The 12,733-nt window shown below is 39.3% G+C and overlaps 1 protein-coding gene across 1 annotated transcript in view; it reads right to left on the minus strand.

Moving 5' to 3' along the window:
* Positions 1-12,733, minus strand: part of ANKRD50 (ankyrin repeat domain 50) — a 63,119-nt gene that overhangs the window by 9,802 nt on the left and 40,584 nt on the right. Inside the window, exon 3 of the mRNA XM_021008303.2 lies at positions 1,729-5,279. Within this exon, the coding sequence (XP_020863962.1) occupies positions 1,732-5,279 (3,548 nt within the window). The 3' untranslated portion in view covers positions 1,729-1,731. The remainder of the gene's footprint in view (positions 1-1,728; positions 5,280-12,733) is intronic.

Consider the following 12,733-nt stretch of genomic DNA (forward strand, 5'->3'; position numbering starts at 1 on the left):
GAAGACCTCGGACTCAAACATGGGTGTGTGAATTCTAGATCCAATGCTTTTTCTATGATTCTATTTGGCCTCTACAAGATTAAAGATGATTCTTTCAAGATACCATTAACACCCTTTATTTTCAGGAGATGGAAAAAATTAAAAACATGAGGAAAAAAAAAAACCTTTGCAATTAATGTTTATGTATAAAAAAAACCCAGTACCTCAGAAACTAGAACAAATACTCTGGGCTCTGAAAAATTCTACTTTTTCACGTTAATAATTATAGCTCTACAAAGCTACACCAAAGATATGTAGATGAATCAAGCCTTAACAATAAAATTAATTTTCACTAATATAAAACAGCAATTAGGTTAGAAAACTGGCTTTAAAATATTTTATGTTAATGTATTTCATAAAGATGCTTGCATTTAAGACTCCCTAGAATATTCTTTTAAGAATACTGTCATATAAATTATTTTACTTCTTAAGTTCTTTATTTTTCATAAGCTGCCAAAAAGCCTGCTAAGATTGGAGAATTATATTGAATCTAAAAAGCCAAAGCATTTTTCTTTGAAATGTAAGGTTTCCTTAAAGTACTGTTGTACATAAGGCAACTAATAAATTGTTTAGACAATACACACTATCTTAACATACAGTTTTTTAATGCCTTACTGGAATATGTTATCTTTTTTAAAAAATGAAATGTTTATCATATATATATATATATATATATATATATATATATATATATATATATATATATATATATATATATATATATATATATATATATATATATATATGTATATAAACATTTCCTTGAGGAATTTGATAAATACGCACCTCTACAATGACAGAGTAAAGCAATGAAAACTGTCATAGTATTTTTGTAGACATCTTATACTCCTTTCATTAAGGCAGGCTTAAAGATCTTTGTGACTCAGTAGATGGATTTCATTTGTCACTTTGGCCAAAAAATTTATGACCCTACAACTGCCATGCTGATGAGCCCTTCTGAACTTAGCTTAGCTGGTCCTCTGGACAACAGATACAGTTCAGCACCAGGCCTGTATTCAAAAATTTTCTAGCTTTGTATAATTTTCCTGAGTTTATGCTAATGTTTGGTGCAACCTATGAGAATCCAGAGTCACCTCTATGTCATAATGAGGCACCATGGTAGGACTTCACTAGTAGATGTATTACTTATATTCAAAACTGAAGCTAACAGAACAGAGACTTATTATGATTAAATAGTATTAAAAAAAAAAGATTTAAAAGTCTCTAGGCAAATCACTTAACTTCTCAATACTCCAAGAACGTCCCAAAGACTCCATAAGATGAAGAACAGATTTGGATTGATGTGCCTTGGGTAGATGGACTATCTCACTGGGCACTTCCTATGCTGATAAAACCATAGATTCAAATCCACAGAGCCTTCCCAAATGCTTAGGCTTATAATATCTGAATACGCAGTAATGAATGCATCTGAAAGCCAAAGCATATGTTTCTTCAGTCTTTAAAGATAACTTTAGCTGTTTCACAGCCTACTTGTAGATGACCTCATTAAGCCAACTTATTCTAAGAACTATTTAACTATATGTTACAACTCGAACTAAAAATGTCAAAGTACAAACCCTGTTATGATACATTAGCTATCCTCTCAGCATCAACATCAGAACATGTCCCAGTGAATGTTTTCAAAGACCTTTTTCATTTAGAACCACATCGGCATTGATGAAAATTTACCTTTTACAAGGGCGTTTCCTTTTTGTAGTTGAAACTTGGATCAGAACCATCAATGTGAAGCTTCAGGGCTTGTTTAAGGCTTAACTCTGTCTCTGCAGAAGGATAGCCTTCTAGAACTTCCTGATGCCCTCTGTCCTGCACTGTTCGTGGGACTGAAACCCTGCCAAGGAAAACCTGATTGCTTTGTAGATGGTAATTTGGATTTGTCATTATTCCATTCCTCTTCTTCTGTTCGCCACTCTGCTGATGAATTAGGAACTGCTGCTGAGATCGCCCAACTTCTTGCTGAGCTGGGGGAACCATAATTTTACACTGTGATTCTGTTGGCATCTGCTTACGTGGGGTACTAGTCCCAGATTTGGCAACAGGTACCCTTTTATCAAACTGAGTCATTTCATATTCTAAAACTTTTGGCTGCGAAGAATTGCTAGGTTTAGGCTTTCTCCCAGCAGAACTAGATTTGCTAGAATTTTCTGATTTCCCCCCCTTATTTGCTTTAGTTGATTTCAAACTGGGCTTTACTTGGCTCCACTCAAACTCACTACTTGGTGAATTATGACTCTGGCCTAAGGATTGTGTTGTAGAAGATGGGGAAACAATTGACTGTCTACTTCGGCTTCGTGGCAATGAATGCTGCTGTATCTGCTCCGTAAAAGACATACTGTGGAAGCTATCAATGGGGACTGTCTGAGCAGTTGCTGTAGAGGAAGTAGTTCTTAAAGAAGAATTTTTGGAACTTTTAAGGGAATTATTTGAGAGTGATGATTTCTGGCGATCAACTGTGGAATCTGGAGATTCTGAAGGAGAGCTGAAAGCATGAGCTGGCCCATTAGATAAGCTACGCAAAGTAGGCTGCATATCTCCTCCACCGGTACTCCCAGAACTATTTGATTTTATTGTTAAAGACTGCATTTTTGAGGATACTGACTGCAGGGGCTTTTGCTCCATTGTGTGAACAGGAGACGGTGAGCAACCATTTAGACTAGATGCACCGTATTTTTCTAATAATTTAATTATCTGAGAATGTCCATTTTTGGCGGCAACCCGCATAGCAGTACGTCCAAACTGATCTGCATGGTTTGGGTCAGCACCATGTTCCAGTAATATCTGCACAGCATCAATGTGTCCTTCTTGAGCAGCAATGCAGAGAGCAGTGGCACCTTGGTTACATGTGTGGTCAACTACAGCCCCGTGTTCAATCAAAACCTGAACCACCTTGACATGGCCCTGCCAGGCCGCAGACTGCAAAGCAGAACGCTTTTCATTGTCTGCAGCATTAATATCGGCATGGTATGTCATCAGAAGCTGCACCATTTCCAAATGGCCCTGCCAGCAGGAAACATGGAGTGCTGTCCTCCCTTCTGCATCGCTTGCTTCCACATTTGCACCATTTTCTAAAAAGTACTCAGCCATCGCAAGCTGGTTTTCCAGAGCCAAGATGTAAAGTGTGGGTCGGCCATCGGCGTCTTTGTAGTCAACATCAGCTCCGTGGCTGAAAAGCAGTTCAACAATGTCCCTGTGACCTTCTAAAGCAGCGACCCGCAAGGAATTCCTTCCATCATATCCTCTTTGATCAACGTTCGATTTATTTTCCAGTAATATCTGTACGCAATCATAATGGCCCTCTTGGGAAGCTAAAATGAAAGGTATACGGCCATCGTTATCTATTTCATTTGTTCTGGCTCCTTGCTCAATAAGCGCTTCACATATTAGCCTGTGGCCTTCAAAAGCGGCCATGTGCAATGGTGTCCACCCTGCGTCGTCTCGGTGATTTTCATCTAACCCTCTGTCCAGCAGAGTTCGTACCACCTCAACGTTTCCTTGTGCTGAAGCTATGCTGAGAACTGTCCTGCCTTCACTATCGATGCTGTCAATAGCAGCACCCCAGAATAGAAGTGTGTTTACTACTGAAGCATGACCCATAGAAGCTGCTGCTAAAAGGGGTGTTCGACCATTGTGATCTGTATGGTCCACATCTGCTCCCCCTTCTAGAAGCAAGTCAACAACATCTACGTGTCCTTCATAGGCAGCTACCAACAAGGGAGTCATGCCGTCTTTATCACAGTGATCCACTTCGGCACCTCGATCAATTAAAAGACTAACTACTGACGCATGCCCTTTACTGGCAGGAACACAAAGTGCAGCCACAGACAGGGCGGTCCTCCCATCCACATCCTCATGATTCCCTTCTGCCCCATGGTCCAGCAAGTGCTCCACGATCTCTCTGTGCCCCATGTAAGCCGCAGCTATCAAAGCTGTTCTGCCTTCATTATCGGCTTTGTTAACTTCGGCACCATGCTGAAGCAAGTTCAGCACGATATCTTCATGGCCGCCCCAGGCCGCCGCTCTCAAGGCTGTTCGACTATCAGCGTCGGCACAATCAACTTTGACTCCAGCATAAAGAAGAGCAGAAACGACCTCAGTGTGACCTCCCCAAGCAGCGGATCGTAATGCTGTCCAGCCATCGTGGTCATTGTGATTGATGTTAGCTCCGCAGCCAATCAAACAGTTAACCACCTTGGTATGTCCTTGTCGAGCAGCTAGAGTCAGTGCCGTCTGTCCGTGAGCATCTTCAATCTCCAAATCCGCTCCCCTGGAAATGAGTAAGTTAACGACATCGAGATTGCCACTATATGCAGCATTAGCCAACAAAGTTCTCCCATTTGAATCGCACTGGTTTACAGAAGCCCCGTTATCTAACAAGGTTCGAATAGAATCTTCCCTTTCCAAGGCTTGCCGGACGATACAAGACGTGCGATCATCTTCACTGTGGACGTGGGCACCCGCTTTAACCAACAGCTGCAGAACTTCCTGCTCTTTGGGGATTAAAGTAGACAAAGAATCTCTGACAGGTGTGCCATTCCATATCATCCAGAGAGCTAGTTCACAAGTCTCTAACTGCAAGTTTGAATTAATCAAGTGTAATGCAAATTCTTGAGCTTCTAAAGGAGTTAAATCTTTTGCTTGACAGGTATAACTCATTGCCAGCATTCTGTGTCCCTCTGCTGCATTACATAAATATTTCTGTGTACAATGTTTGACATCCAGTAGCCACTCTGCAAAACTATAATGAAACAATATTTTAGTGTTCCCTAGTCCATCAACAAGAAGTTTGGAGAGTACGTCTAGTTTGCGTTGGAAGTCTTCTACGGTCAGTGACATATTTTTGGTCCATACTGCATGATACAATTCTGTTATGGTTAGTGGTCGACATGCTGCAAGAATTACATTCAGAATAGGCTGAACTTTTGCAAACTGTTTCCTCACAAAAAGTCTTTGACAGAGCCAGAGGTACAGCCCATTGAGGGTTCCGGGGATATCACGGATTTCTCTTAACATAATAAAATTTTCTACAACTCCATCTAGAACTCGTTCTAGATAAAGAAAACACCCGCTGCTTTTGATGTGAAGCTGATTCAACATTTCTGCAGTTTCCTTTGTGAGGTGCTGTCTCAAGGCTTCTTCTTGATCTAGACGATGGAGAATGTACTGTTGGACATCCTTGACAATGTAAGCCTTCCGAAGATCATCAAGACTTATTTTTCGAAAGCCTAGAAAAAAGAGAGAGAGACATGTCAAAGAGTACTTTCTCAAGCCTAAAAAAACATCACGTTATCAGAGAAGCATTGGTAAAAAGATATAAATCCTATACAAAAGCAAACTAACTACTTTAATGAAGAACAAGTTAGAAAGTTCTCAACTTTACTGAAGACAAAAGCTGAAAATGAAGAGTATCAATGTATTCTTATAAATATGGAAACTGGTCCTACAGTTACTTGCTTTTAGTGAGTAATTACCGATTCCAGTTGAAATATTTTCATTTATTTTACAACATATTATCTAAGCAACTCTGTCTTACCAGTATGGAATAGGCTCCTGATCTTGGCACAGTATCTATTCTCTGTATTAAATAGTATACAAAATGAGAGGCACACATCAGAATTAAAACAGGCAATAATATATGGATTGTCAGGAACACATTTTTAAAAAAGTAGTCTAAACTTTCTCAACTTCTAAGTTTTTGGGTGAAATTCTGGAGAAGCCAATAGAAACTTCATCTCCACACACCATGAATTTCTATGCTAATAAATTATATTATGTTTTTAGGGTCAATTTTGGATATTCAGTAATTCAAAAATATTTCTAAGATTTCTCATCCACCCAGTGCATCAATTTTAATTGCCTTTAAGTTAACCACATTTAATTGGACAATCAAATCAAAATCCCTGACTTTCAAGAGAGCAAAATTAACCACGTATGATCTAACTTACTCTAATTACATTAACATAATTTCCATATTTATTACTAAATCTAAACTGATAGAATATGCCCACTAATGAAAGCACAGCTCCATGAGAATTCTAAAATAAGTATATCTTATTAAATTATGAATCAACAAACTTAAAATACATCATTTCCAATTCCTCTTTTTCTAAACAGTTTACAAAAAAAGACAATATTTTTTCCCCGTACGGTCAAAACAATGGTAAATAATAGGCATGGCTTAATAAAACTATCAGATGATATGTGCTATAAAGAAAAAAATCTGGCCCTCTATGCTTAAAATCAGTAATGTTTTCCAGTATTCACTGTATAAAAGTGTTTTCATATTGTTATAAACCAATTTTTCTTTTTAAGATTTGTCATGTTTTATTTTTAGACCACAGTCAATTCCCCCTTAACTACTGCCCAATAAGACTTCCTTATGACAAAGAAATTTCAGTAAAAAATACTTAAGCAAAAATCCAAAAATATTTAATCAAAACCCAATATATCACAATACACACAGTCTCCCACTTCTCAACTGAGAGGAAGGAGGTATGTCTATTTCATCATCAATTCAGTAGGAGTAAGAATGGTAATTAGAATTAATCACCATTTAACTTCCTTGTAGTGTCCTTTTCCTTCACAACATTATAGTCATTATGTATATGATTCTCCTGGTTCTTCTTCTTTCATTCTTGTGTATCTGTCCGCACAAGTCTTCCCTTATTTCTCTGAATTAGTTTCTTAAAGCATAATAATAGTATTTTCCTCCATCCATATATCACAATTTGTATAGCTATTCCCCAACTTTGTTTCAAGTTTACAATTATCCTCAGCTAATTTTGCATGACTTCACATGAATAATTGATATCACATTGCTTGATTTCTCAATGGGTAGAGGAGGGGTGGGTGGGGAGATGAGAGAGAGAGAAAAGAAATTTAGAATTCAAATTTTTTTTAAAAAAATGAATGTTAAAGATAAACAGCTAAATAATTAAACAAATAAATAAAATGTTTACAGTTATAACAAAGTGCTATTAAAAATGTTTCGATACAGACTGGACCCTAAACGCAGTCTGGCCACTGCTCCTTCAGGGGCTACAGCCACAGCTACTGAAGATCCAGAAAAGAAAGTTCTTAGCACCGAAGTCCCAGGCCCTGTCAAATGGTACAACATCAGAAAGTGCCAGGATTTCAGTAGTGGAGACGACATGAAAGAAAAAGGCTTTTTACCAGCTGCTTTGCTACAGCAGCACCTTAAGTACCAGAAGACCTTTCTATCTAACTTGCCACAGAGACCTACAGGTGGTGTCTCTGTCAGCAGAAAGTCAGTCAATAAACATCTGTTAAGAGCCACCTGTGTGCCAGGCACCATGCTAAGTGCTGGAGGACAGAACAAAAGGTAAAAGATGGTCCTTACTACTGATCTCACAATCTAATGGGGGAGATAGGAAGCAGACAACTGTGTACAAACACTTATACACCAGATAAACTGCTCTACTCAACAGAGACGAGGCCCTGGAATGGAAGCTCCTCGTTAGAAGGGCTTCAAGGTGTGCGCTCTCTCTCTGTTTAAGCCAGCTCTTGGTCCCCAAAATTAGCTTTGCGTACGCTAATCTGAATCAAGAATTCACCCACAGTAATTGGCACAAAATAAAACACTTAATAAATGCATCATTCATTAATTCACCTCAATAAGCTAACAGAACTATTAGAGTAATAGAATTATCTCACCATCTATGGTGCCTTTAAGCTGTATTATTGTCAGGGTTAACTGTACATACAACTCTATTTTTTTCCTTCTCTGAAATTGTGGTTAAAACACTTACTCCTTTGGAATCACCTGACAGGAATTGTTACGGCTCCTCATTCATCTGATATGTTATTACTGTTATTACTGTCAGGTTTGTTCTCTCTGTTTAAGTCAGCCCTGGGTCCCCAAAATTAGCTTTGCAGATGCTAATCTGAATTCAGCATTCACTCACAGCATCATTCCCCACCTCCACTCCTACTTCTAGTCTCATCACCACTTACTAGAGCTTGAATCAGATGCTCCTTCTCCTCTTCTTGTTTTTTGATGCCTGGATGAGAATATAATACAGCATCTTCCATGCCACCAAATCCCCTCTACCCTCCAAGTCCTTTTCATTCCATCACCTCTAATGAAATAATATACTTCAACTCCCTTCTTACTTCTTTCTCTTCCTACTAATTTCTGCAATTTCATCACTGTTCTTGGGACTATTCACTTGTTTTTTCCCCTTTATTCCTTCTACGCTGCTCATGTGAAATAAGGCTTTCTGGGGATGGGGGGGAGGGAAAAGCTCAATTCAGTTCTCTTCTGTCTCATTATTAGCACAATCAGAAATGACAACCATTTCTCCCTTTCTTATCATTTTCTCAATGGTTTTTATTTGATAAGCATCATTCTCTCAAATCATATTCATAAAGGACTCAGTGGGTATACTGATAGACAGTGTCATTCAGAATTATTAAGGCCCTGATTTCATTCCAGGCCCCTACATTCACTGTTTATCTAACCTAGGAACAATATAAGTTAACTCTGGACTTAGAACTCATTAACCACCCCGGACGCTGGCTGCCCCCTGGGATGGGATAGAGGTTTCCTAAGATACCTACCTAAGCGAAACCTTGGTAGCCTCACCAATTAAGCCTCTATTTAGCATTAAGTGCCAGGTTCTGGAGATAAAAAGGGAAAAAATATGGAACAGTCTTTGCCTTCTGGAGGTTTATATTCTATTGGGAAATATACTGCACACGGTCAACACAAATATGACATGACTCAGGGCACTCCAAGGTGGACTAGGCTCCAGGGAAGGGGGGGGGTGTCACCTTTCCTTGGCTTGTTCCTATCTGGAGATACTCTAGGAATATGTAATACGCTTACGATAGAGGCTGTGTTTATACCAAATATGGGTAGTGGAGGCTCCTACAGAAAAGTACTAAATGCAAAGGATTCACAGCAACCAATAAACAGAAATTATAAAACATACACAAATGGACTAACAGTCCTCTACTTATAACAGCCCTGGAAAAAGGGACTTGGAGACCATCAGACAAACCTTTTGAAATTCCTATGAGCTCCTCTTTTTGAGAGGCTCACTCTAACACTAGTAACATCCACTCTGAAGTTTGCCTCCCCGCCAAACCCCACAAAGTCAGCATATTTTGGGGATTGCTGGACAAGCTACGTCCTCTTTCCTATCAGATCTATACTGTTCAAGTAACTAAAGGCTTTGTTCTCCAGGTAGGATGAAATGAAGTAACTGTATGTGGTCTATCCCCTTCTTTCTCCATGGAGGTTGGCTGATTAGGAAAGCCTTTTCTCTCTCCATAAGTTTGAATCCCCAATGGCTCCATCTTGGGAAATCGTGAGATGGGTTGTTCCCCATAAGGAGATGATGCTCAGGAAATCTCCATTCTCTGATTAGAAGGCTAGATTCCAGGCTGACACTGCATAAGGAACTCAAAATTCAAAGTCCCCCGTCTCCCTCCTCTCCACAGCAGGTTAAGGGTTTGGAATGACTCTCTCAGGCTACATGTAAGCACATGTCTATCACTACCATGTGTTTCTGCCACAAGCTGACATTCCTGGGGTAGGAGGGGGATGGAGGAGATGCCCTTCTAGGATTCCCTTACTGAATTCCAGAAGACGGTATACAGGGACATGAAAAGTGTTGAGAGCTTGTTTTTCTAGATCACTAAGCAGGGCAGCTTGAAGCCAATTTACCCGAGTTCAAATCTGTCTTTTTTAGAAGCATCTCCGATCAAAAAAAAATCTGTGTTCTCTAAGGTGGAGGGGGCTTCCAAATGGAGGTGCTGCTCAGATGTTTCCAAAGGTCCTAAACTCATTAGGATGACTGGGGAGCTCATGAAATTGATCAGTTAAATATTAGCAATTATTCATTAGGCACAGTTTTTAAGACACTCCAAATTACTAGTTTTTCATAAGAGCACAAACATTCCATAGCAGGTGGGCCTGAAGATTACATTCACCTCCAAACACATAATTAAACAAATTCGACAAGTAAAGTTTTACCAAGTTCCTATGGCTCACATCTGCTCTGGTACTTGTAAGGGCCTGCCCCAACACAAAATAGTTATGAAAGTACTTTCATGTCCTATCCCCACACCCCCAACCTAAGATGAGACATTCTTCCAACTACTTTATGCCGTATACCTTCTCTCCAATCTTTCTACACCATTCCATATTCCCCCACAGATGAAAGATCACTTCTCCCTCTCCTCTCAAAGTCAGGCTGAGTAGAACTGGATCTATGACTTCTTCCTATCAGCTGTTTTTTCTTCTTCTCACCCAATCCTTTACTAAACACACACACACACACACACACACACACACACACACACACACACACACAGGTCAAATTTTTATCCAGAAAATATTAATTCAGTTTTTTTAAATTTTTTTCCTTCTTCTGACTCTTTTCCACCACTCATCTTTAGTTCCTTATTATCACACTCTCCCCCACCCCCTCCCCAGATATCTGTTTGCTATTAACCAATGTAAGAATTTTTTTTTTCTCTTTAAGGAATAAAAGTCTTGCCCTTTCCCAGATGACTGAAGGAAGCAAGTCCTTCGTTCAGTTTTTTGGGTTTTTTAACTGTACTTACATGGAACTTTCTTGTATTTCTCCCATGTGAAATATTTGCATATTTGTTACAAGGGTTTTATTTTTGTACTTTAATGGGAAGGGAGGGGAGGTATAGGGATAAAGTAAGGAAGGAAGGAGGAAAGAAAGGAAGGAAGGAAAGAAGGTTTATTACAGCATTAAAAACAAATACATAAAATACACTGAAAAGAAACCTAGAAACAATCGCAAACAGGTCAGATTTGAAAGTAACATACTGAATGTTTGAAATTTAAAAGAAAAGCAACTTTACACAATAGGGATTTGCAGGTTCACAAATAAATCTTTGTCTATTCTACTATGTACCTGGAAATGTTCATTTTATTTGGTATTTGCTAAATTTGGAATTTTTTTAAAAATTAGATGTTTCCAAAAAAAAAAAAAAGAAATGCATCTCTGATAGCAGCTCACCTGTTTTTCTTTTTTTAAATATCCATATCATCAGGTACTAGAATTTTACGGGTTTCATAATTGCTGCTTCTGATCTCATGAAGACAATTCCAGGGAAACACAAGCTCTTGTAGGCAAGCTTGACCTGGTCTGAGCCCTCATGCCTGTGCTGCTCGGGCTTCTGGCCTTAAGTCCTTCCCCACTCCAGTCTGTCCTCCATTCAGTTATTAAAGGTTTCCTAAAGTTCGAGATCTGACCATGTCACCCCACCCTACTCAATAAACTCCAGTGGCTCCCTATCACTTTCAGAGTTAAAGAGAAAATCTTCCCTGTGGCATTCAAAGCCCTTTACAACCTAGCTCCCTCCTACCTTTCCAGATTTTTTTATATCTTACTCTTCCCTACATACTCTGATTCAGTGACACTGATCTCCTAATTGTTCCACAAACAAGACCCTCCGTCTTTCAGCTCAGGACATTTTCCCAGGTTGTCCCTCATGCCTGGAATGCTCTCATCTTGACCTTCTGCTTTCAGTGACTTTGCTCAATCCCAGCTAAAATCTCACCTTCTATAGAAAGCCTTTCCCAATCTCCCTTAATTCTAGTGCCTTCTTTCTGTTGATTATTTTCACTTTCACTGGCTGTACCTTCCCTAACTGCCGTTGGCTGACTAGGCAAGGGGGGGGAGTTGGAAGACTACTAGTTCTCCAGGGCTACTTCCAGAAGAGAAGGCTCAGGACAGAGACCTGAGGGATACCCGCCTTCTTCGAGAACAACCTACATAAAGATCCATCAATAACCTTATATTCTATAGGGAGAGAAAACCCGTGTAACATGCATACTATTGTGTATCTACAAAGAAATATACTGAGAGACAATTTCATGGAAGGCAGTTGAGAATGGGGGGAAGGGAGGAGGGAATCAGAAAAGGCCTCACGTAGGAGGTAATATCTGAACTGAGCTTTGAAGGAAACTTTGGATTCTAAGAGAGAAAGGTTAGAAGAGAATGCATTCCAGGCAAGAGGGACAGCTCATCAATTCTCAGATTGTGGTAATTAATGAACACTAAATAAAAGCTTAACTAAAACCAATAAAAGAAGTCAGTGACCCAAAGCATAGTATATCATCTCCAATGAATCTTACATTCTAGTGTTTTTTTTCTTTTACCTTATCATGAAATTAAACATTATTTCTATGCCTATGGTTTATTCATCTACATACTACTCCTCATCTTTTCTGAGCTCAGTTCTACACACCCCACTACCTGCCTGCTGGACAATGCCACAAAGATACTCCACAGTCATCTCAAACGTAACATCTGTCCAAATCAGAACTCATTATCACAACCTCCTCTCCCTTCCCCCATAGCCACCATTCTTCCTATCTTCCTCATTTCTGTCAGGGGTACCAGCGCCCTTCAAAACACTCACTTTTACAACGTCCAACTCAATTCTGACTCTTCATTCCCCTTCACGTCTAATTATTACCAAGTTTTATGAGCTCCACCACCACAAGTCTTGCCTGCATCTCCTCTCCGTTTATTCCACAACCATTCTTGGTCAGATTCTCATCATCTCTTGCATAGACTACTGCAACAATTCAACAAAATGGCTATGCATTTATTCTCTCTCTTCTCCATAGTTGCCAAATATTTTCCTAAAGCACATGTATGACCATGTC

This window comes from Phascolarctos cinereus, unplaced genomic scaffold, assembly GCF_003287225.1.
Source record: "Phascolarctos cinereus isolate Bilbo 61053 unplaced genomic scaffold, phaCin_HiC Scaffold_9;HRSCAF=440, whole genome shotgun sequence".
Classification (NCBI taxonomy): Eukaryota; Metazoa; Chordata; class Mammalia; order Diprotodontia; family Phascolarctidae; genus Phascolarctos; species Phascolarctos cinereus.